At 36.9% G+C, this 25,951-nt stretch overlaps 3 protein-coding genes and 1 long non-coding RNA gene across 4 annotated transcripts in view; 1 reads left to right on the forward strand and 3 right to left on the reverse strand.

The window, feature by feature from the left end:
* The window catches only part of LOC145460163 (adenosine receptor A3-like), a 57,067-nt gene that overhangs the window by 6,633 nt on the left and 24,483 nt on the right, over nucleotides 1-25,951 (reverse strand). The gene's annotated exons all lie outside the window — the stretch shown is intronic.
* LOC145502306 (melanocortin receptor 4-like) lies at nucleotides 4,464-5,455 on the forward strand. The gene has a single exon (XM_081481566.1). The coding sequence runs from the start codon at nucleotides 4,464-4,466 to the stop codon at nucleotides 5,397-5,399; it is 936 nt and encodes a 311-aa protein (XP_081337692.1). The 3' UTR covers nucleotides 5,400-5,455.
* On the reverse strand, nucleotides 21,189-22,192 carry LOC145503174 (uncharacterized). Its single transcript, XR_014051444.1, has 3 exons — nucleotides 22,137-22,192; nucleotides 21,769-21,843; nucleotides 21,189-21,519 (listed from the first exon to the last, which is right to left on the reverse strand). It is a non-coding gene; the product is annotated as an uncharacterized LOC145503174 (long non-coding RNA).
* On the reverse strand, nucleotides 23,011-25,651 carry LOC145503173 (uncharacterized). The gene is made up of 2 exons (XM_081482636.1): nucleotides 24,593-25,651; nucleotides 23,011-23,714 (listed from the first exon to the last, which is right to left on the reverse strand). The coding sequence occupies exons 1-2, from the start codon at nucleotides 24,906-24,908 to the stop codon at nucleotides 23,437-23,439; spliced, it is 594 nt and encodes a 197-aa protein (XP_081338762.1). The 5' UTR covers nucleotides 24,909-25,651; the 3' UTR covers nucleotides 23,011-23,436.

A 25,951-nucleotide genomic window follows, 5' to 3' on the forward strand; every position in this document is an offset into this window, starting at 1 on the left:
TCATGACCATTCCCCTCTATCAACTATGGTAGGGCGTACTGCCACAACGTACGTGCGCGTACTGCTGCAAAGTACGTGTACGTAACACACTCAACACACTCAATATAATCTTTATTTAAACACAGTAAACAATTCGTCAGCTAATACACTTAATGCCCAACAATAAAATAAAAAAAAAGCTGCTTTCCACGAATGCAGTGCCTTATTCATCTCCTTTGAGTAGGCGTTCAAATTACCTCAGGGACTCTGCTTCCCTTAAGTCGCAAGGAAGACAGTTTCAAAGAATGGCGCCACAATAACTAAAGCTATTTTTGTAAAAGTTTGAACCAATTAATAATTCATAAACCTATATTAGACAATTAATGAATTTTTTCACACGGTCGATATCGCAGTGAGGTCTGTAGTTAAAATCATGGTTTGTTGTCCTTCACTCCCTTCATGAAGCTGCGACAACTAAGTTACCGTTATTTACTGTACTTAATGACCACCCTGAAATAGCCTTGGCTTATTCCTCGGGATTTTTCTCTTAAGTGTACAGAATGGCTATCATCATCACCAACGTCATCACTTTGACCAAAAATTGAACACTTTTACTAGTGTAGTGTAGTGTTTTCGCTCTGTGTGTTTTGTTAAAACTGCCGTGGTTTCCTGTCAGGAAAAACTCCCTAAGGTAAGGAATAATTCCTCAGCATTAAGTCCATTTGATTGTTGCTACGTTGTTAACACTGCGGTTTTCTAAAAGCGAAATTCAATGTGTAATTTGGCGATCAACTTGAGCTTTTCGTAGCCCGTATAAATGCGTAGTGGGTCAAATTGCAAAAATACTCCAGTTGTTCTCATGATAGTACGGTAAGATGCCACCAAATTCCTTACTACTTCTTCTACTCGAGAATGTGTCAGAAAAGCAAACAAAGGCAAAGAAACGTGTATTCCGACGAATGAAAGTCAAATTACGTAAGAGCTGCCATTTGTTGATTTCCGAATGGCATGAAAGGTCAAAGGGTCGCTCATATTACTCAAGTGACCTATTTTTGTGAAAACATTTTCAGAGTGCGGCGTTTAACTTACTCCATTTTTTTTTCGCCCGACTTGTAGTTGAAATGATTGTTCTTCCAGTCAATATAGTCTCGTTGGGGGAAACCACGTACCAGAGTGCTTTTTTGAGCCTTGCATTTCGTCTAAATTCAGCGTTGGTGAGTTGATCTTTAGCGACACAATAATTTAAAAAAACATTCGTCAACAATTCAGAGGGGTGTGAATAGGTTTTGGAATCGATGGATTTGGCCTTGAAAAGCCCACGGATTGTGGATTTTTGCGGTAGATCGAGCGGATTCGCGGATTTTGAAAACACTGTGGATCGTGGATCAGCTGTGAATTCTGGCACGGATTCCGGATTGTGCCTGTCTTGATGTTCGGATTTTGGGTCCTAACCGAAATTTGGATCATAGATCTTTCTTCAACCTAGGTCGGTATGTTAATGAGTTCTTCCAAATTATTTGTTTGTTTTTTTTTAACAAAGCTCATTTAAACTCAGGTGTGAGACTGTTATTGCCTTCTTTACTATTTGTGCGAAATTAACATTATGGCATTCACATTTACCGGTTTACCTTTGAACTTTTACATTTCTGTTTCCGGATGTGGTTGTGGTTTCGGATTTGAACAAAAACATTGGCGGATCGACGGATTTGGCGAGAAAAAGGCACGGGTCGACGGATTTGCATACCCCTATTCACCCCCCTCGATTCACGTTCAACTTTCATTTCGATTTTACACCGCCAATAAGTGGAGGAAATAAGACCTATTGATTTCCTGGGTTATAATCTTTTTCCGATTTCGGCGTCAATACATAATTAGGCTGCCGCGTACGCAAAATACCTGAAACCTATATCTTTATTTTTAAACCTATCTAATTAGCGCAAAATACTAGAAACATATTTTTAGAACTAGTTTACTTAGGCCGTCATTCTGGCATAGTTTTGGAAGTCGTTTTTTTCTATCTTGGGTTCCCTTAGTAGATCCTTACAGCACACTGCTCTTAATTCGTGCATGCTTCTTACGATCACCTAGCTCTCTCTATGTGGGCGTCCTTCTTCCAGTTCAAGAACGTTAAGTAAACGTCTCTTGCTTCGTGACCATGCAGGTTAGTGATTCTTTTCCATCTGCACAATGGAACATCAGAATGTCGCTATCTCGGTTAAGTTTATCTTGGACATAGTCAGCGTCAGAGAAGCGATAGAAACGAGGGGCAACGAACAGCGATTGATCGATGCTTTAAGGTCCTTGCTTCCAAATAACCACCGAGACTACAGTAAAATTGGTCACCTCCATTTAATTCTATTAGGACAAGAAAGAAAGCACAGGGAAAGACCGAGGTAGAACAAGGTTTTCGTTTGAAAACTTATTTAAGAGATTGTGATCACATCAAAATAATGTCTTCAATTGTGACCAATTGCCTCATTATTGACATTAGTCAAACAAGAATTCTTAGCATAATTTTGCATTTGTTTTCAAAATTGATATTGTATAAGTACACCAATATTTCCAATGAACTGTTCCGCAGTGATGATTTTTATTGACTTGAAATATCTGTGGTGCACTGTAAGTACTTAATTATCAAGAGACAAAACTAAATTCGCATATTTTTAGCGGACTTTCATGGATTCGGACTCGATGTTTCGGAGTTTCTGCTTCCGGAATTTTATCTGAATTATTGCACGTACACAGTGAAAATTTTAAGAGGTTGTGATTCTCGGGTACGACGGGTAAATCAAAGAAAGCAGTGTTTTCTTGTGTGTTACTTAACGCATGAGTCATAAATTTTATCGTAATAAAATTATTCTCACGTGACAGACGGAAAATACAGAAGATGCTTAATATCAATGTTATCGTCGGTCACTCCTGCTTTCACCACCAAAATTTGTTTAACTTAACTTGTGACAAACTCAAATTTCCTAAAACCCAATTACGTTGAAATTGCATAGCAAAACTAGTTTTTTTCTCATGGAAAGTCAATTTCCAGGACTGTAAAGTGGAAAGAACAATCAAACCTAAGTTCAGAATTTATAAAGACTTGAATCTGTCACAGTTAAGTTCAACGATTTATTGACAAGGATTTATTGAACAAAAAGAACTAGTCGGAATTTAGCACTGAATGAAAAACTGGCGTTGACGCTTCGTTGAAACCTTCATTATAACCCAGTAATGTTTTACACGTAACCAAGCTGTTTAATCCTCTGTTATATCCTTTGAATCCACAAACACTGCGGGAATGCTAGAGAGGTTGCTCAGTTTTGAGACAAACTGTTTGAACTTTTTTAATTTTAATTTCACCCTGTTTACATTTATGCATGATTTTTTTTGTTGTTGTTTACACTCAACAGATGTTTTTGGCAGCTGTATGAATTTTTGTTTTCATTCTTTCAATCTTTTCACTATAACTACGTCATAGGTCTTCGGGGGATAAATTCAAATGATTAGGAAACCAAACTTCAGGCAAAATTAGGATCGAGGCGAAAACGCAGGTGTGACAATTTTGAGAGGTAGTTTTGCAAAGAGGTTACATGTATATGGACTTCTATTATCATTCCCCACACATTTATTTAAGTATGATAGTAAAACTTCAAGAGTTACACTTTTTGTAGCGAATACGAAGAAAGAAGATATACTCATGTTCTCTGTAAGCTTACACGCATCTAACAGTCGAATCAAACTTCCGCATAAGAACTGTGGAGCTGTATTTTATTTAATGTAAATGTTTTTATGTAAAATTAGGGAGGGCCATATTGTAAACTACTGGGCAACCAGTAAATTATGTTACCCTCGTTAAATAAAGTCTTTAATTTTATTTATTTATTTATTATGATTCCGGGGAAAGGAATTTCAGATATTAAGGCTTGCCAGTACTGGTTTGTGTAAATTGGCCATTTCCGAGTTGGCTTTTGCCTCTGTGTCAAAACGAGTTTCCGTGCTAAACCATTAATATTAAAATGTGTTCCGCCTAAAGGTTCATTTTCATGTAAATCAAACTCCTTTCCATATGAAAGGTTTTGAACGAGGAACCGTTTTGAAACCAAGGCACAAGTTAACTCGGAAATGGCCTATTGAAACGTCTTGCTAGTAGAGCTGCACTGGACAATGAAAACTGATATCATGTTGTATACTGAAATCTGACATGAGACCATGTGTGCGTCTGCGATGGCAATTAATCTTGTTACGTGTGACACCTAACAAGGGAATATTGGGTTTCACATTTATACGTGTAATATAAGCAATTTCCTTACAAACTAATATTTTTCAACCATCAGGAACGATTACTCATCAAGTACTTATGATCACCAGTTGAAGCCTTAAAAGAACATTCTATCAAGGTTGACATGCTTTGCTAAGTGCTGAACTGTACAGAAGGCGAAGAGATGACAACGTAAATTAACGATTCTAACCACAGACGGAAAAAGAACACGAAAATGGTCAGCTTAACTGATTATGGAAGCTACACGAGATTTCAGGAATCAAACTGTACGACAGGTCTTTATGGGGCACATCAAAAGACAATCATTTCAGCAATAAATGGCTTTCTATCTATGACTGCATTTTTGGGGAATGTTCTGATGATTATTGCTTTTCAAAAGGTGCGGTCCTTTCATCCGCCATCAAGACTTCTCTTATCCTGTCTTGCAATCACCGATATGTGCGTGGGCCTTATTGCCCAGCCTCTCTACGCTAGCTTTCTATTGTCCCAAGAGCGTTCCAAACATTGTTATATTTTTGCAGGGCTAAGTAATGCAATAGCCGTGACGTTTTGCGGAGTGTCTTTGTTAACACTGACTGGAATAAGTGTGGACAGACTTCTTGCACTGTTGTTGGGCTTAAGATACAGACAGGTGGTAACTTTGAGGCGAGTGAGGCTCTTGGTGGTCATTTTTTGGCTCAGTAGCTTTGCTTTTGCAATAATGCTAGTTTTTTACCACGATATCGCTATACGCATCATGTACATAAGTATCTTATTATGCATAGTTACCTCAACGTTCTGTTACATCAAAATATATGTCACAATTAGCCATCATCGAGCACGAATACAAGAAGAAGCTCACCAACAACCAAACGGAGGAGGACCTTCAATGAATATAGCGCGATATAGAAAGACAGTGTCCATTGCACTCTGGGTACAAATGACATTACTGGCTTGCTATATTCCATATGGTATCGTATCTATATTTGCTCTCACTGGATTACGTTCACCGATTTTTGACCTCGCCTGGGATTCGACATTGACTCTGCTTTTCTTGAATTCAACTCTTAACCCATTTTTGTTCTACTGGAAGATAAGGCATTTAAGACATGCAGTAATGGGCACCATCAGAAGCTTGTGCTGTTCCTTGACCGAATCACGTGTCCAATGAAAGCAAGACAACAATCAAACACTGAGAAAAACTCGCCTCCCAGCCTGCTTCATTCTTTGTGTACTGAAATAAGAAAAATTAGCTTGCACTGAATATACAAAAATATACTCCCAATTGCGCAGGAAAGGAAATTAGATTCGACAAGGTTTTTCCAGGCATCAGCTGTAAAGTTGCCAATTTTATTAACCGTTTTTGTCAAAAAAGTTTATGGGTGGATAGATGGAAGTCACAATAAGTTTTCTTGTCTTAAACTCTTTTAGTCAGGGACACCTAACTTATGTAAGCAAGTCATTCACAAGAAATGCACTCACTACTCGACCTACATACCGTATAACAGTATCGGGGAAATACTCGTGTGGACCACTAGTAGAAGATTGATAATAAATTAAAGGAAGTAACGTAACAAAAGCGATATTTTTGTAAGTAATTGCGCAGCCATAAATAATCAGTACAGGTACATCTCCAATACAGGTGTCTTAATTAGAAAAACAGACGTCTGTCGTCATGTTAATCAAAGCATTTGTAATCTGTTATCTGATTTCTTAAAAACACTGCTACGATTCAAATCTGCGCAATACGATTAGGATTACCATGGGTGTGCATATTTAAAGTTCATTTACAGATAGACCGTCCGACTGCAAATATTCCATGACGTGAAGCAATCCATTTGCAGTGGTCAACCGGGCTGCACAAACTTTAATTATGACCTACTTAGACTTGATTTCCAAGAGCTTAGACCATATTTCCGAGATACAGGAACTTAAAACTAACTCACAAAGGCCTTGTCCTTCATCGAAATCGACAGGGGAAAAATAATCGCAAACTTGGTTATGTGCATGCTGGCCGAAATATAGCTTACTCAGACACTGCAACGAAGCAGAGAGATCGGGCTGCGCCAGCTTTGATTTTGACCTACTTAGACTTGATTTTTACGAGCTTAGAGCATATTTCCGATATCCAGAGACTTGAAACTAACTCGTAAAGGCCTTGTCCTTTATCGAAATCGACAGGGAAAAATAATCGCAAGCTTGGTTATGTGCATGCTGGCCGAAATACAGCTAACTCAGACACTGCAAAGAAGCAGAGACCAGGCTACGCAAACTTTGATTTTGACCTACTTAAACTTGATTTCCAAGAGCTTGGACCATATTTCCGAGGTACAAGGATTTCAAGGTAACTCGCTAAGACCTTGTCGTTCATCGAAATCGACAGGGGAAAAATAATCGGAAGCTTCGTTATGTGCATGCTGGTCGAAATACAGTTTACTCAGACACTGCAAAGAAGCAGAGACCGGGCTGTGCCAGCTTTGATTTTGACCTACTTAGACTTAATTTTTACGAGCTTGGACCATATTTCTGAGTTCCAGGGACTTGAACCTAACTCGCAAAGGCCTTGTCTTTTATCGAAATTGAAAGGGGAAAATAATCGCAAGCTTGGCTATGTGCATGCTGGCCGAAATATAGTTACTTAGACACTGCAGAGAAGCAGGGACCGGGCTGGGCAAACTTTGATGTCGACCTACTTAGACTCGATTTGCAAGAGCTTGGACCATATTTCCGAGTTCCAAGGACTTGAAACTAGCTCAAGAAGACCTTGTCCTTCAGTGAAATCGACAAGCGAAAAATAATGGAAAGCTTTGTTATTTGCATGTTGGCCGAAATATAGCTTACTCCCGTTTTCTCATGACAATCCAATACTAATTACTTTAGGTAGTTTGCATTACAATATAGTCAATTTCACTCCCCTAGGCCTACTAACACTGCGTGACTAGATGTTTAAGAAGGTAGTTAAAACTCACACAAAGGCACCGTCCCCACTACACCAGAGAAATTTTGAAAACGCTAGCTTGCTCTTTAGTGTGGACTGAAAACGTTTTGAAAACGTGTTTACTCAAACACGTTTTTTGCGGCGTAATGTTGATGGAAAACATTGGAAGTATTTTTAGAGTAAAACGCCGTTCTCAAATTTCTCCAGCTTGGTGTGGACGGGGCCGAACACAAGCCAGGAGCAACAATGCGAGGCGGGCGTCCTCAAGACACTTTATAGAATACACTTTTATTAGTACCCGGTAACAAATCTATTTGTATTGATCACTCGTGTTTTAATTCTTAGCTTAGTGGCTTCAAGCATTATCAAGCAAACAAATCTTTCGAAGAAGACGATTTCTGCGAAAAGATCATGCACTTTTTTTTTCAGCAATTCGGTTAATGTCTGATCGTTCGTGACGTTTCATTAGTTTGCAGCCAGTGTTTCTTACAATATAAACTAACCCAAAAAGTAAACTTCTTATAAGGGGCTGACCCTAAAATACAACCATGTTACAATGTCTTTTTTCATTTAAGCCGCTCTTTATTAGCTTGCGTCCAATAGGCAAAGACTTGCAAAAGTATTGGTAGGTCATTTTCGTTTATTTTGGAAAGATTCAATAATGGACTTCAATAAAAACCTATAACTAATGCAAGGTCCTTCATTTTTTCTTAGCACATTTTTGCAAAGCAAAATGAGGCTGTCAATAAAAACTACATTTCATGTGCATATAAGTAATCCAGTGGTTACATTTCCAAGCTTTGGTTTGGAAGGGCATGGCGTTCAGCCCCCGCAGGGGGACTCCGTTTGTTTTTTTGTTTTTTTGTTTTTTCATGTTTGTGTTGAAATCTATTGATTTTTTTTCGTACAATTTTTTTTTTCCGTTTCAACCAAGTGAGGTTTGAAAAGATCTTTTATGAAAGGACATCAAACCTGTCTGACCGTAAAATATAGCCATCTTGCCATGTTTTATTTATTTATTTTTTATTTAGCCCGCTCTTTATTAGCTTGTAACCAATAGGCAAAGACCTGCAAAACTATGGATTTTAATTCGGAGGTCACTTTTTTTTTAATTTGGGAAAGATTAAATAATGGACTCAATAAAAACTTTTATTAAATGGCCTGGCTTTGGTTTGTGGCCGATATAACGCGCGATCTGATTGGCTAAGAGCGAGATGTGAGCGGTCGTTATGCAGCCGTAATGCCCACCGGCCGATTACAGATTATGCCAATTAGGAAGAGCCCGGCTCTGAAAATTCAAGCGCATTGAAACGACGAAAGTCGATTAAAAACAGGAAGAGAAAGTAAATTTAATTCCGAGTAGCCAAAAGTTTAGAGATTTTTCCTTAACAAAATTTATATAGAAGTCGTTTTTGACTTACCAGCCGATAATCTTGGCGGACACTAGTGAAAAACAATCAAAGTTTGCCTAGTATTAACCCTTTGAATACCAAACTTTCGTCAAAAAATACCGTTTTTAAGCGTTTAGTCAGGTTTTTTAGCCGCTATGACGCTAAATAAGCCTAATTTTTGCTAAAAAAAAGCTTTTTTTTACTAAAAGGAGAGATTTTTCGAGGATTAGGTACAAAATTGAGCAAAACTTCAAGTCCGGACATGCACAGAAGCCAAAATTTGGACTTCTTTTTTTTTGCCATTAACCGTTCTCAATTTCGTTTGTTGGCCCTTTCCTTTCTGTTTTTCTCGGCCCTTTTACACTGGCTACCTTTTGCATTGTATGTTCTTTCTGGCTGCAGTAAAAAGTTGGATGTTAATTACGGGCGAAGCCTAGAAATGGACCTTGATCAATCATAGGCGTTGTGGACCATTTTACCACCGTTTTTGCACCAAAACTGATAAATCGATTTGCGACGTCGGAATGTCGTCGATATCTAAACTTGACCATTGTGCGGAAAGGGCTAGCCTAGCACTACTATCTGCTTATCAAGAATATCTGATGACATTTAAATTGATGACGTCACAAGTGGTACAAAGAGCACGACCATTAATTAGGCATATCTGCGTAGTTGGTATTCAAAGGGTTAAAAATCGCTAAGTGAAAAACACCATCAGCAGGTCTGTCATGTATCCTGTGTAGAATACCACGAAGAAACTTGTAAGTTATCATCTTAGTTACAACAATTACCGAAATATTGAACTCCGTCACAGTTCTCATCAAATAGATTCGATCGCTTTAACATAAGCAAGTGTAAATCAGCTTCCAGGATCATCAGAAGTAAACAATCATGTGGTTTCTGTTGGTAGCAGTGTTTCTGATAACCTCAGGCAGTTTTAGACGTTCACAATGCTTGAAAAGCTCATCTATAAATCCCAGAATGAAGAAGGAGAAGATATGTTGTCGAAAGCGATTAATGGGAAGATCGAGTCATTCTGAGCAGTGCATTCTGAAGCATTAGTATTTTCTCTCACCGAAAGACCGTTTGTTTGGACTATTTTGAAGCACTTGCTGTCTTTTCTATATGCGTTGACGTTTTGCCACTGAAGTCAGAAAAACTCTCTCATCAAATTCTGGCAACACGATACTAAAATACGTTTTTGAGGCTGTGACAATCAATTTTCCCCTTAAAGAAATCTGTTTTTAACGGAATATGCCATACAGTGTAGTTTTGCCCTGGGTTTGAGACGATGAATGAATCGGTAAACGCCCGCATCGCCGCATTTAAATTGACGACTTCCGTTGGAATAATTTTTTTCTTTTCTTTAATTCATAAGTCATATAATAAACAACTCAATAACCTTGACCTTTCAGTCGTTACGGGAAAATGTCAAGCCTCGGTCTACCATATTGACCTCGCTATCGCTCGGTCAATACGCAAGGCCTCGGTTTGAGATTATCCCGTAACGACCTCACTCTCGGTTATTAACTAGTTAATAACTAATGCAAGGCGTATCATTTTTTCATAGCACATTTTCCACAACAAGATTCGGCTGGCAATAAAAACTACATTTCATGTGCATATAGGTACCGTTTAATTTGCTACCCAATTCAAGGAGTCCCCCTGTAGCCCAGTGGTTACATTTTCGAGCTTCGGCGTTGAGTCCCCGCAGGAGGCCTTCGTTTGTTTGTGTGTTTGTTTTTTCATAATTGTGTTGGAGTCCATTGATCTTTTTCGTACAATCTTTTTTTTTTTCAGTTTTACCCGAGGCAGGTGAAAAAAGACTTTGTAAGAAATGACATCAAACCCTTTCTGACCGTAAAATATATCCATCTTGCCATGTATTTTTTCATTTAACTTCTTTTTATTAGGTTGTATCCAATAGGCAAAGACCTGAAAAAGTATGGATCTTAATTGGGAAGTCATTTTTTTTTTTTTTAATCTGGGAAAGATTTGATAATGGACTTCAATAAACCTACCACTAGTACAAGGTCTTTCATCTTTTTTTCCAAGGCATGATGAGGCTATCAATGAAAACTACGTTTTGTGTACGTATAGGTACCGTAAATTTGCTACCCAATTCAAGACGTCCCCCTGTAGCCCAGTGGTTACATTTCCGAACTTCGGTTCGGAAGGGCATGGCGTTGAGTCTCCGCAGGAGGACTTCGTTTGTTTGTTTGTTGTTGTTGTTGTTGTCTTTTTTGTATGTTCGTGTTGGAGTCCATTGATCGTTTTCGTACAGTTTTTTTTTTTTTCAGTTTCACCCGAGTTAGGTGAGAAAAGTGACCTTTTAAGAAAGTACGTCAAAGCCTTTCTGACCGTAAAATATATCCATGTTGCCATGTCTTTTTTAATTTAAGGTGATTCCTTAGTATTGCATTGCGCATCCCTACTGCGCAGGATTTTCGCGTCATTAGCGCGCGCACATGAGCGCGTGCACGTACAAAACGTAAGATGTTTCCCTCAAACTAAGCTCGATAGCGAAATAAATGCTCCTTTTCTCTTAAACGAGCACGTTGAGCCCCGATTCTTTTTCAGGTATTTGCTAAGAGCAGTCTAATAAAAAACATATTTGAATAAGGAAAAAGGTTTTATAGTAGAACATGGTTTTTTTTCGGAAAATGGTTCCGTACTAGGTGTATTTTGGCCAAGGCGAGGACTTCAAGCTAACCACGGAACTGTCCGAAAAAGTGCAATATCCCCACAACCAGGCAATCAAAAACGGTTTAAATGAAGCAATACTGTTTATCTGAATAAAAGAAGCTTTACTTTCAAGAAGCAATTTTTGTCTTTCGAGAGGCGAAGACTTAATTCTGTATGAAAGTGATTCGAATTTTTAACGCGCAACCAGTTTAAGAGCCTGCTGACACGTAAACAAGTACGGTGACCCCATTTTTTTATTGCATTTTTTGAATGTTCATGTCATGAATGTTAATTATGCCGATTTTCAAAAAAAAAATTTGGTAGTACAACAATTTCAAGGGAATTACCTTAACCTCTCTTTATTAGCTTGTATCCACAAGCAAAGACCTACAAAAGTGTGGATCTTAATTGGGAGGTTATTTTTCTTTTTAATTTGACAAAGATTTAATAATGGTCTCACAAGGTCTTTCATTTTCTTGATAGCACATTTTCCAAAGCAAGATGAGGATGTAAAGAAACACTACACTTTATGTGCATATAAATACCGTTAAATTTGCTTCCTAATTAATTCAAGGAGTCCGCCTGTAGCCCAGTGGTTACATTTCCGAGCCTCGGTTCGGAAGGGCATGGCGTTCAACGCCCGCAGGGGGACTCCGTTTGTTTATTTGTTTGTTTGTTTGTTTTTTTTCGTCTTTGATTTGGAGTCCATTGAATTTTTTTATACAATCTTCTTTTTTTCCAATTCAACCAAGTTAAGTTTAAAGAAATCTTTCAAGATAGGACATGAAACATGGGTCACCGAAAATTATACCCATCTTGCCATTTATGTTCTTTTTTTTATTTAAGCCGCTCTTTATTAGCTTGCAAACGCTGCCAAATGCATTTTAAAAATGAAGGAGAGTGATTGAAATTGATCGAGAACTGTACGCGTAAAAAAAGTGAATAACATTTTAAAGTGACGTGTTGTGTTTTTTTTTTTTTTTTTTCACGTGAGCTCTATATAAACAAGAAAATGCAAAACTTTCTCAGAGTAAAGCGTGTAAACGGCGTTGTCATTAAAATTCGTGACACGCCTGCTGGCTGATTGGTCTAATTTTATTTTGCATATTCATGATGACTATTGCTGACCTAAGGTGCTCCTTTGCCATTTTGAGATGTTTGCCGCCGGAGTGAGATGTGTACAGTTCCCTTCTACACGAGAAGCAAACTCTTACTTTGAAGAAGAAATGGCGGCTACGTATGGGGAAGGATAGGCGATTCACACCCATTTCTGTCAATGGTTGGTACCAATTCATTTGCATTCTACCTTCGCAAGTAACATTTCTACCAAATATACCGGCTCCAAGTCCTGCCATGTGCGCTCGACGGACTCGGTTTATGTTTCTTCTCGAAATTCAGAACAACCCCATTGCTTTAGCAACGGAGTAAAACAAACGTTAGAAGCTAGTTGAGGAACCATTTAAGACGCTAAAGTTCGTAGCAGGCATTTTTACGAGAGTTTGGCTTTCATTACGAAAGTGGCGTTTCTTTGTCAAAGTTTGTCTTGTTATTGTCAACGCGCACTCGTGTTTAACAGTTCACTGTGAATTATTTTATTTCTTGTTTACTCTTTTCAGTTTCCACAGTTTGGTTTGTTCCTTACTCAATTTTTTTATCTCTTCTATTTTCAGGGTTTGTCAGCAAGACAGGAGGAGATTAAAAGGATTCAAGCAGGGAGGATGAAGACAAAGTTAAGAATATCAATTTAGAATTTGGTTAAATTGAAATCTTTCCGATAAGAAATGGCTGTCTCGTAACTAGAAAAGTTATATTAGAGGGTAAAACTTCGTAGTCTAAAATCAATTTGATTGTTCAAGGTTTATTTTTTTTTTTTCTCGGCTGAAATAATAGCATTTCAATTTGGTAGTGAGGTTTAATTAATTATTTCTGCCATTTTTGCTGGAAAGGTTTAAACCGCTTTCGAGTTATCATCTGTTACATGTTTTCAAATTGTGGGGAGTTTTATTTCTTGGATCGAGCGATCATCAGTTTGATTAAATTAAATTTCATCGGTCGATATTTGCATGTTTTACTACATAATTTTATCAGATTCGATTGTTTTTGATTTTTTTGTTGTTGCAAAATTCCAAATTGTTTTGCAATCGCTCAACTCTCCTAAGATTGAAAACATGTTACTAGGCGATAACCTTTGCAGAATATATTAAGGTGGCACTGAATGTTGAAATCAAACCGTGATAGCAATTGGACTTTAATGACTATAAGTAACGTGATCATGTCAATCGTAACAAATTGTGTTGTGACAAAAATCGAGCAAACAGTTCAATGCTGAGTTTTGATTTGTCGTGTTCTCCATAATCGCATTAAGCACTGAGGTTTTACGAAGGCCTAGTTTCAATTTATGATGCGAATTGCTCGTTGGAGGGCAATGCCCTTGCTCAAGAACGATATCACATGACTGTTCAATAAAAATTTACTTCATTTTGGAATCTTACTCAAACGCTTTATGTTATCGAGGAATCATTTCTACTTCTCAAATCTTAGCATTTCAGCCAAGAATTTAAAAAGTCTCTTTTAAGATCGATTCTTCGCTTTGCAGTCCAAATCGCTTGAACATATTTAGATTTTCCTTTTTCTCCCAAAAAGGTCACAGAGCTTCTACAGACGAAACACAGTGCTATTAATTTATGTGAATTGTAAATGTTGGAAGGGTAATTTCCTTGCTCAAAATTTATTAATGATCCAATTCATTTGAAAATGCTGTAGCCTGAAGCTCACTAAATTTGCGCAGTATAACTATCAAACAAGTAATATCGTTTCTTTCTACGTCAGTTCAAATTTTGAAACACTTCAACTAATTCCAGGAATCGTTAGCGATTCGTTAGTAAGTCTGAGTTTCGTGGCAACTTCTTTCAAGTTAATTTCTAAATATTTTAAGCATTTGTTGACATGATCACCTATTATTGAGCTTTTTTTCTTATTTCACTCGGGGTGTTGTTGTTGTTGTTTTTTTTTCCTCGGTTTTTTACGAAGTTGCAGTAAACTGTGTGGACATTTCTTTTGACGTTTGTTGTGTATTAACATGCAGAGCCACCTTAAATAAATAATTTTAGAGGAGGATATTTGGTTTCTGCATTGATCTTCGTATCAAGAAAGTACTTGATTTATCGGCAGATATTGTTATATTTATTCCCCTACGGAAACCGGTCGGTTTAAATTGTTTTTTCGGGAGGGGACTGAGGCTATAAAGATCAACCAGAAACCACATATATCCTCTTGTCTAACTTCCAGCGAGGCTGCAATGAATTATGTCTGGTATCAAGCAACTCTTTCCATTATCGCTTTTCGAAAAATTTAGGTCTAATTGTCTGAATTTCCAATTTTTTTTTTGCTTTCATTACTGTCAAATCTATTACTTTTTGAAATGTAGCTTCAATTGTTGGAATATTCTAGAGAAAAAATGCAGCTCCGATTTAATTGCCTGATTGTTCTAAAATGTTGCTTTCGTTCGCAACTGACAGACATTTTCACTATTTTATCTTTGATTTTCTAAACTTGTTCCAATTGTCTGATTCTTTGAAAATTTTACCGTTATCGTTTTTATTCACTAATAATTTATCATCATGAACGTAGCTCCAATTTTCTGATTGTTCTAAAATTTTTGCGCTAACGTTTGCTACGGAAAAATTTTTCCAAACACTCGCTATTACTCTATTGCTTTACACTACCGCAGTTTCAATTTTCTGATTCATCTAAAATGTTATTGCTTTCGTCCTCAACTGACAAAACGTTTCGACTAAAACTTTTCATTTTCACTATTTCATCTTTGGTTTTCAAAACCTGGTTTCAATTGTCTGATTCGTTATTATGGCTATCATTTGTATTCACTATTACATCCATTGTCACCCACGTAGCTCCAATTTTCTGATTGTTCTAAAATTTTATCGCTATCGTTCACTACGGACAAACATTTTTCAAAATACTTGCCATTAGCTCTATTGCTTTTTTAAACGAGCTTTAATTGTTTGATTGTTCTAAAAATGACGTTGCAGCTTTTGTCCGCAACTGAGAGACATTTTTACTAAAAGTATTCACTATTTCATCTTTGATTTTTAAAACTTGGTTCCAATTGCCTGAGTGTTCTAAAATTTTATCTCTATCGTTTGCTACGAAGAAAATTGTTCAAAATACCTGCTACATTACTTTTCAATTTTCTCATTCATCTAAAATGACTTTGCTTTCGTTCGCAAATGAGAAAGTGTTACAACGGAAGCCATAGGATATATAGACACATTTTGAAGCTTGATAACCAGACATTAACCTTTAACACCTCGCTGGAAGTAATTTTTAGAAGATAACGAGGCAAGCCAGTAGCAGTTTATCTTAAATTGGCCTATGATTTGTCGGGTATTGGTTTTTCATCTCGGCTAAAAGTTACGGAAGTTCTAAAAATTTTCAAATTCTAGGACTAACTGAAGTTTTAGTGGTTGTTTAATGTTCGTTGGAGTAATCGGATTAATGGCTTGCCTTTGCTGTCTTCTTGAAATATATTGCATGATGATATCACGTTAAATCGTTAAGCTGTGAGTAACGTGCAGCTAGAAACCTATTTACAGAAACGGAAAGAGCAAGATTAAATTTGTACAACTGCAACGCTTCCACACAACCTTGAGAAGGTGACGAAATTTTGGAATCACTTTAGTTATCAGAGAGTTTATGTAGTTGGGGCTTTATTTACCCGGCTATGAGAACTCTCTAAAATATATCGATTTAGAAATGTTTTCACCATCTCGATGTTGTGCAGAAACTTTGTTGTTGTACAAATGTTTAACTTGTTCTTCTCATTTCTGTAAATAGGTTTCTAGCTGCTCGTCGTCTTACGGCTTACTATTTAACAAGATGTCATCATGGAATATACCATCTTGAACACAATCACATGTTCACTGGATTAAAAAACTTATTTAAAAAAAATAGGATTCAAATGATTGGAATCAAAATTGTCCGTTAATTTGTGTTCAAGATGGTATATGTCAAAATATTTTTTTGCGGGAAAAATTCAAGGGGGTATCCCCTTAAAATTTTTGTCAAAAAAGTTGTCAGGGGAAACGCTGTGCAAATTTTTTCCAATTTTCCCGCCAAAAGTCTTAGTATATATAGGGCAATTTTTTTATGACACCTTTGTAATTAATTGAATTGAATTTCAAGTAACTAATTAACTATTGTAAGTAGAAAATTAAAGATGAATAAAACAATTGAAATGAAACACTTGTTGCGAGTACTTTATTATTTGAAATATTTTATTTACTTAATAAAGATTACAAAAGAAATACAATATTACATTTATTGATCAAGTATAACTTAGAATTAAATTACATCTTTGAAAAAAAATTGGCGCATGCGTATTTTAGGCGCCGTATTTTTCTAAGTCTTTTGGCGGGAAAATTAAAAATATTTAAACAGATGTTAACAGGAAGTAATTTTTCTTAAAAAAGTTGGCGCATGCGTATTATAGGCGCCCGTATTTTTTCTAAGTCTTTTGGCGGGAAAATTAAAAATGTTTTAACAGATGTTAAGAAGAAGTGATTTTTTATTAAAAAGTTGGCGCATGCGTATTATTGGCGCCCGTATTTTTTCTAAGGTTTTTGGCGGGAAAATAATAAAAAAAAACAACTGACGAAGGTTAACCTTAAAGTAAATTTAGGCAGTCAAAACAATTTTTCAGAATATGTTTAACAACCAACAGAAATTGATTTTGTACAAAGCTAAATCGACGAAATACGCTTGAAATAACTCAACAAAAAATTAGCAGCGAATTTTTTCTTCCTAATTCTGGTTCCAGAAAACTTTTAAAATTGCTTTTGGTTAGGACAATTTGAATAAACAAGACAATCCATTCTGAAATTGGTCCATGAAAGAAAATTAGAAAAAAATTGTGATTCTAAACACGAAGGCTGACTATACAAATTTTCTTCTCGAGGTAAATAAAAGAATTACGAAGCTCACGATACGAGAACTCGGTGAATCATATGATAGAAACGTACGTGACTATTGAACAACAGTGGTGTTGCGCTGCACCAACGACCGTTGATAATATGATAATAAAGTTTTGCACAGGAATTATTTAAATCCAGGAGATGTTGCCGTATTTTAACTACTAACTCAGAAAATAAAGAAAATAAAGTCTCGTTTGGTACCCTGCTGCCTTGCTGTTTGTCTAAACAAGCCAACAAAATATCAAAAGGCACTTAACAATCTTTATTACCTCAATTAACAGTTAAATCTCCTGTTGCAATGCCGTGTATTGAAATTCCCGCACAAAGCCTTACTAACATATTTTCATCGGTCGATAGTGTAACGTAACACCAGTGATGCTCAAGAGTCACGCACGCGTCCGTCACACAATCCACCAAACTCTCGCATCATGAAGAATGGCAAAAGATTAAAACTGGATCAAAATGGATAGAAAACGTAACTGTCAATATTTTGGGGGGGCCGGTCCCTTTTCACAGAAAGCCTTCGTGTTTTGCTTAATTGTGAGCTGAAAACCTTTGCGATCCTGAAGTTTAGTCCAAAGAAAGAAAATCCTATCTTACACGTCCTATATTTTCGGCTTGAAAAAATCTCTCAATCTGTCTTACTTTTGTCCCTTATGAATTATGCCTGGTCTTTAATGTCCTGTCTTCTTAGTATTGCCTCCAGTGTCTTGTCTTTGCTTTTATCCTCCCTTAGTCGTATGGTCAGAACCCTGAAAGAAAGAACGAAAAATGTTGAATATATCATACTGAAGCTTCGTGTTGTTTTGTTTTGTTTTGTCTTTTTTAACTACGTAAAGCTTCCTCATCCTATTCCATGAACCTTGTCTAGATATTCTCATCATCTGTTTGTTAACAATGTGATGATTTTGTAAGGAGAAATTAGATTTAAATCCCATTTGTAAGCAAATAGATCAGAAAATTTCCATCAGCTAAATGAACATTATTTGCAATAACGATTTAAATAGTAATGGCTATAAGATACTTTCTGAATTTCGTTGTTCTTTAAACACAGAGGAATTTAGTTAAATTTGCAGACTGGTTAGATCAGAGAACTGGATTCGAACCCAACAACTGAAACGCTTTCAAAAAAGTTAACGATAATATATCATTCAAGAATTTTTTGTTTGGTTGTTGCTGTTGTTGCTGCTTAATAAATTTGTAGACTTTGTGAACTGAAGCCCAGATGAAGATTAACAGGACTAAGCAACGGTTCCCATTGAAAAGCTTCTTGTTTGGTTCCGCTAATCTTGCAATTTATGTGCTGCACTTGGTCCAGGTTGTATATACTTAGGATGAGAGCTCTTTCGAACAGGAGGGGAAAAAATGTTCTGTTGCTCACCGACCCAGTAAAACAAACAATCTGGTGATGACAAAGACATTTCAAAGAAAGCTGACACAGTTTCATAAATATCTTTAACAAATAAAGAATAAACAGTTCTGCGACTATTTGTCAACCAGTTTCTCTTTCACCATACCAAAAAATCGTTCATGTCTTTTGTCTCACTTAGGACCAAGAATTTTTTTTTCCCTTTTCCACTTTAAAAAAAGCTATTCTTGTTTGTGATAAGAACATCTAAGTCCTAAAGATTTAAAGAAAGCTCTGCTTTTTAGCTGATTTCACGGACGTAACCAATATGAGGCAAACCAAGACACTTGCCTCGATCAGTTTTTTTTTGTTTTTGTTTTTGTTGTTGTTGTTGTTGTTGTTGTTTTTTTTTCTTGCCTTGTTGTAATATTAGCTTTTAGATTTGTTTTATAGAGCGGTTTTCATTTGAGTGTCGAAAAGTAACTGATTTTGCATTAAGTAGGCCAGACTATAGGCTTAAAAAAAGTAATTACTTTGGTTTTTGGTTTACGACACTCAATTAAAAACTGCTCTATGTTTATAGCTCTATTTAAAAAGTTACTTTTGCTTGATATTTAATACACATGACCGTTATGTTTATTAATTGTATTTGCATAGATAGCTGCTTAATCTCTTTCAGCCACATGGTTGTTATAGGCAGCTAATCTCGTATTTGTGAGCTTCGTGTCATTGTATTCTTCTTTCCTCTTTTGAGTAAATCAGTGTTGTTGTTGTTGTCGTTTTCTTTTTGATTGAGGAAGTGGAACACTGCTAAATACCTAGGAAGAGAATTAATCCGTAAAATTTGCCTCAGCCACACATTTTTTTTTGTGTGTCTAGATAGATGTCTGAATCAATAAATGATTTCTCAGTTACAATTTCAGGTCATCTGTTAGTCGTGGGAAGGATGCTGAGATCAAAACATGATTCATCGGTAAAACTTGGTAAAAACTGTCGATAAAGATACTGACATTAAAACATAAGATTTGTCACTTATAATTATCTGTAAACATCTGATCTACAAGTCATCGGAAAAAAATCTTCAGGTCAAAACATAAAGTGTTAAAACTTGAAGTAATCTGTCAACAAAGATGCAGTGATCGAGAAAAATAAATAAAGCCATGGGACGATGCTGCGATCAAATCATTTTTTCCAGTCTGTTACTTTCAAGCCTTCTGTCAGGTATAGCACATGAAATGTATAGGGTCACTTAAAAGTTTGATCCATCTCACCAGTGGTCAATATGAATCCACACCGAGAAATAATTTGTAAGTTTCATTTTGGATTTATCTGTCAGTTTGTCAGTACTAGTAAGGAAGTTGATCATGAGATCAAAACATATTATTTATCTGTGAAATTTGGAGTAATCTGTTTCTTGCCAACAAGGATGTTAAGTTCGAAACATATTGTGAAGTTAAAATTTGGAATTATCGCCGGTCAGTTATCGTTTATGATCTCGAGACGAAAAAAATATTTGTCAGTGAAAATTTGAAATCATGTAAGTTGTCAGTAACGATGCCGAGATCAAAATAGGATTTTGTCAGTTGAAATTAATTTGGAATCATCTGTCAGTTGTCAAGACGGACATTGAGATCAATACATGATTTTTTCAGTTCAAATTTTGAATCATCTGTCAGGTGTTAGTAAGGATGTTAAGATCGAAACATGATTGGTCAGTTAAAATCTGGAATCATCTATCAGCTGTCATTCTTGGAATTTAACAAAACTTTGAGTTTCTATAAGATATTAAACGACATTGCTCGAGCTTTAGTGACCTACTATTTTCCCTTGCTCTTTTGCTATTCGGAATAAAAATCTGTTAAAGCAAAAAACACTTTTCCGGTCTACTGTTTCAAATCAAAAGTCAAACCATATAAAGATACCTACATTTTCCAACTGGAATTTTCTTACAATTTTTCCTTCCCAAAACCGATCAACAACAAGAATCCCACCAACATCTTATTTCACCTTAACCTATCAGTAGATTGACAAGCCGATAGGTGATGAGAATAGATGAACTCATCAAATAGTGTGTAAGTGTTGTCTCGGTGAACAATCGAATTCTCAGAATTACCAACAAACGAGATAAATTGTCTGCAATCAGTGCAGAGAATTAATAATTCGAACTATGAATTTGTTTGGTATATTATGACTTACAAGTCAACAAGTACGTTCTGACAAATTTTCGTGAAGCCGACTCTATGCAAGAGTTTCCGATCCTTCGTGTTCAACCAGAAATAAAAATAACATTCCCAAACAGTTGTTACGCCAGCTGGTCGCCATGACGATACGCTCAGGTACTTAGCAACGTCCGTGCCTCTTTAAATTTGTTACTCACTTCTAAATTACAAAACATTAACTGACCTGCCATAGATATCTTTGACTCCACCGTTGATCTTTCACTGCTTCAATGCCATGACTATATGGGCGTCAACTTTATCTGAATAGAGATACAAAAGTTTATTTAATTTGTTGAACAACTTCCTAGTTGCTCTGGTTACGTTTTTTTCGGAAATCCTTCATCCTTTGGTCGCCAAACATGACAACACGCGAGTTAACAACCCAGACTTAACTGAAGTATGTGCCGTTGCCATGGCAACATACATAAATATAAACAAGCTAATCAGTTTTCGTTTATTTGCAGAAAATCTAGTAATTATGTTTGGCCATTTTAACATAACGTGAATAAACGACATTTGCTCTCTTACTGCAAAGAAAAAAATTCGCAGCAAAAATATGGATTTTGACTGTAACAAATAAACTAACAAAGACCAGCCACTTTCTGGAACTTTATTCCAGGTAAATTGAAACATCAACTGACCTTACATCGTAGATGTCTCTAAATCCACCACTGATCTTTCCCTGTAGCGATGTCATCCGTCTCCGTGCTAGATGTCTGCCTGACGTCAATTACAAAAGACATCTCTATGAACAAAATTACTAATAGTAATAATTTCCCTAGGCAACGCAAAACTACAGCAAAACATACCGCATAACGTAACGCAAACTAAGAGCAATGCTCTTATTGGGCAAAGAAATTATCAACAAGAACAGGTTATTTGCCAAAACTTGTTACTCTTCCCTGCATTGTGTATAGTACCTGACTAGCTTTATAACTCCATTCAAAATTTAGGAAAACATGAACTAACCTGCTGGCAATTTATGTAGGTCCATCTTAGATCTTTCTCTGTTCTAATTCTTCAATTGATGAACTTCAAGTCTGCCTGAATAACACAAAATATGATTTCATGAGCAAATTATAACTGGTTATGGTTTCCTTTCAGAGTAACATTAAGCAACGAAAAGTAATGCCAGTACATAAATAAATAATAAATCAATTACAATATTTAGAAGGAAGCTACTTCAGCCTTAGACTTTTACTAGTATGTATTCGCTTTGAGCGCAGAGAAATTATCACAAGAATAAGGATATATACACGAACAGGTCCCTCTTAACTCCATTGTACGTCCTACACACTCTCTAACTCCATGCAAGAGTAAGGGAAAAATGAACTGACCTGCCATAGAAATGTTGTATTTTGCTCCATCAATGATCTTTCACTTTTCCAGTGTCTTCATCTTTTGTTTCATTGCCTGATAAGAAGTACAAATTAAAAGACAATATGATGTTATCGTAAGGAAACATGACGAAATTTGAAAAAAAAAAAAAAACATTCTGAAGGAAAAGAGCTGCAAAATCTGAACCGGAGCCGTTTCAATTCCTTCTCCGTGTTCGTTCTTGATAACTACTAAGTACTTAAGTCTCAGCATCAGTATAAAGTTAGTTGTGCTGTACCAGCATGAATTGTTTATCCATTTTAGTTAAATAGATGTATCAAATTGTTTGAAATTATTTCAACGGTCTGACATAAAATGAGTAATAAAGCATAAGTTTTCTACAAATACCACGAGCAAGCAAAAGTACTTATGAGGTCACTTCGCAACTTGAGTTCGCTTGCCGTTTCCTGCTGTCAAGTACCACATGCGGTCCAACTTCGTTCCAGAACGTTCTTCCAACAAAAGTCTCTATCTGGGACAAGTTAGAACACGATTCTTTTAGTGTAGAAGCGGCATAAGGTGAATTTTTGAAGCAAGAAACCGAACTTCCAAACACAGCGTGCAAACGTGGCGAGCAACATGAATATCAAATGAGGGTAAAAATATTTGCAATGCAAATAGGACAATTTAAAAAAAATAAATTCTAACTTGGCTCTGAGAGGAATAAAAGAAAAGAAATTATTTATTTACTCCTCAACATCGATGCGATTTCTCTAGTTTTATTTCCCTAAACCTCGGCACCAAGTTATAATTGGCCTCACCAAGTTAAGTCCTGAGTGACGGTGAAGAAGATTGGAGCTAACAAGTTGACAAAAAGCTATGTATGAACAAAACCCAAGGGAGGGGTACCAAGGCAATACTAAGGAGGGAGGTTAGAAATACTCGCCTTACGCTAAGTAAGCCTGAGGTAAGCGCCGGCCTGATGGTTCACAAGGCTCGAACGCAGACTTAATCACGAGTAATGGCCCAAAGGTTGATCAATTTCCGGGGGATCGGCGAAATTTGGTGACCTTTTGATGACGTTCAAAAATCTTCGGGAAGATCTCGGTTCTTCTTCGGTAATATGTTGCTTCAGAAAACAGCACTTTATCTAAACCAATCGGAATTCAGTTATCTTGCCCTCTATGCTATAAGTGAAGATGTATTCCCAAGTAAACAAAAAGCAAAACTGGGTGTTCAGATGCTAAATGCTAAAAATTACTTTTACTCTGATAAGTAATTCCAACTGTCGTCTGTGAGCTCTGCACAGGCAGCGCTAGGTCATTTTCGGCAGTTTGCAACGTTACCTTGAGCTTCTCGTGGAGGGCCTGAGCACGAGCCTCTATCACGTGACACATCCCGGCCTTGAACTTGACCGGAGACTTGGTTTAATGTCAAGTCCAGGGCCTTGTTGCTACAGGCATACAAGAACCAAACAGCTCGGCTTGGCTGTGACTGTGTGTCGTCGGGATCTCCTACGGACACACAGTCGAGTTCTGGCTGGAACCATTGGGCACCCATCTCAAAGTCGCCTGCTTTGGTGGACTTGTCAACGAAACCTGTGGAAAATAAAAACAAAAACAAATATAAAAATAAACACCAGTAAAATTAATGTCTCTGCATTTGGCAGGTCGCGAATCAGTGCTCTTACAGAGTCCCTCACAAACAAACTCGGAGATAAACCTTACTGTTGTTTTACATTAGACGACCTGATATGTTAGCCTTTGCTCTGCGGTGTAAGACAAAAATCACACGAAAGTTTTTTGTAAGGAGACGGTAGATAATTCACGGCACAATATTTGTTGTCAATATAGAGCATTGCGAAATAATTGATAACACATGCTGAGCTTACGCAAAAAAGCATTAAATTGTTATCATTATTATTATTATTATTATTATTACATTCTGTTTATTAGCCTTTTTACCTAATAGAGTAATTATTTATAGGCTTTTAGTTGAGGCCACCTTGTACGTAACAATACGGTTACATAGATAATGCAGCAGTGTGCGGCTTTGTCAGGTCAGAAATTAATTTCTAAAAGCTCTAGCAGTTTTTTCTTAAAATTGGGAAAACTTGACAAAGAAGTAATTGTGCTTGACAGAGAAGTTATTACAAAATTTAAGTAGTGTGAAATAACCAAAAGGGTAGGAAAAAAATATAACAGAGCTTGTTTCATGCTAGTTATGCGAGTATAGCTTTATGTTTTTGTTTCTTTAAAGGAGCTAACTCACAGCTTTAAGTTTCGATCTCAAGTATGCTTTAGTGAGGCAAAAAACTTTGACATTAAAAAACCAAAACAGAACAACGATATATTTGCGACTAGTATCTTTAATATTTTTCTTTGTAACCTGTTTAACATAAAGAGAAAAAAGACTTGGTGTATCAATGCACCCTTTTTCATTTTCTCACAGACAACTCAAATGATATTGTTCTCACCAGTTTTCAAATCTTCCGCTAGGTCCATTTGTGAAGGTTGGGTCACTTTCGTCTGGGGCAGACTTGAAGGGCCATAATTTGCCAGTACCTCAGGAGGGTAGACACCACGGCACTCCGCCGCATAAGAGCCTAACTCTTTCTTTAGAAACGAATGCATCTTAGAGAGTTTCAGAGTTTTCTTGTCATTGAACAAAGGTAACACAGCAGCGGAGCTCTTGTTCGATATCTCCTCGTCTTCCGAATACACTCCGAGCGCCACGTACGAACATTGTCGACGAAGTACCGAGCGATTGGAAGTGTTGATGGTGGTTCCCATCCTGCGCAACTAGTGCACCGTCCTCCACGCTCTTAATGACGTCATCGGTACCCAGTAGGTCAAACAGCGCGAGGCCTGAGCTCGCGGCCTTCTCGGTGAGTTTCAAAGCGGCAATTTCGGGATCTCCCGTGAAAATCCCGATTTTATACTGAGCCGAAGACACCACACCCGCGGAACGAATAGCAGCCCAAGCTGTTCTCAATTCCTTGTCGAGTTCCTTTTCTTCTCTCTCGTCTCTTTATCCTTACGTTCTTTACCCTTAGCACTTCCTTTCTTGCTCATCTTCCGGTCTTCCCTCACACCCGACGGATCGTTTCTGCTGTGCGGGGAGGCTGGTCAGGTGTTATGGGAGGCTTGAGTGTGTTGGCGTTGCTAATGAGAACCAAAGCCATCACCAGATAGGCTTGCTTCATTGAACTGAGAGAGAACACACACAAGATAAACTTGCAGGAGAACTGCCCTTGTCACGCAATCTTTACTCTCTCAAACATTGCGTGACTATCCCATATTGATATAGGCTTGCTTCATTAAACTGAAAAGCCCATTAAAAGTCCTCGTAGTGCTAACGCCAGAGATGCTGCACAAAGCAAAAGGAAAAAAAACAATAAGTCGATGGTAAATAACCTTTTGTCCTGCAGGCCCGAAATATATACTTTGTAAGCTAAATCTTACCTCGAAGGTTGCTCATTTTTTGGCCTTTCTGGGAGTACGAAAGAAGGAAACTAACAAAGAAAGATGATTACAATTTTTTCAACGCCCTAGGCTTTGAAATAGCCGCTTGGAATAGAAAAAAACGAACACATAAAAAGTGTATAAAAGTTGATAAGAATATACTCGTTACACAAGTCTCAGTTGTAAAAGGTTTTGGGTGAGACAAAACGCAACTTGAAATCAAAGGGAACTATAAAATGACCGTTTCCTAGTGTACACAAAAAGAAAATAAAAATAAAAAGCAAAAACAAAATTACGACAAAAAGCCAAGATACGTCATCGGTGTTATAGCTACAAATTATCTGTCTTGGAAATTAAGTCTGAAGGAGAAC

The sequence above is a fragment of the Orbicella franksi genome, chromosome 11 (assembly GCF_964199315.1).
Source record: "Orbicella franksi chromosome 11, jaOrbFran1.1, whole genome shotgun sequence".
Taxonomy (NCBI): domain Eukaryota; kingdom Metazoa; phylum Cnidaria; class Anthozoa; order Scleractinia; family Merulinidae; genus Orbicella; species Orbicella franksi.

Coding starts and splice junctions, on each gene's coding strand:
- LOC145502306 (XM_081481566.1), top strand. CDS start 4,464: ATGGTCAGCTTAACTGATTATGGAAGCTACACGAGATTTCAGGAATCA.
- LOC145503173 (XM_081482636.1), bottom strand. CDS start 24,908: ATGGGAACCACCATCAACACTTCCAATCGCTCGGTACTTCGTCGACAA. Junction 23,715..24,592: donor AGCGGAAGATTTGAAAACTG/GTGAGAACAATA, acceptor TATTTTCCACAG/GTTTCGTTGACAAGTCCACC.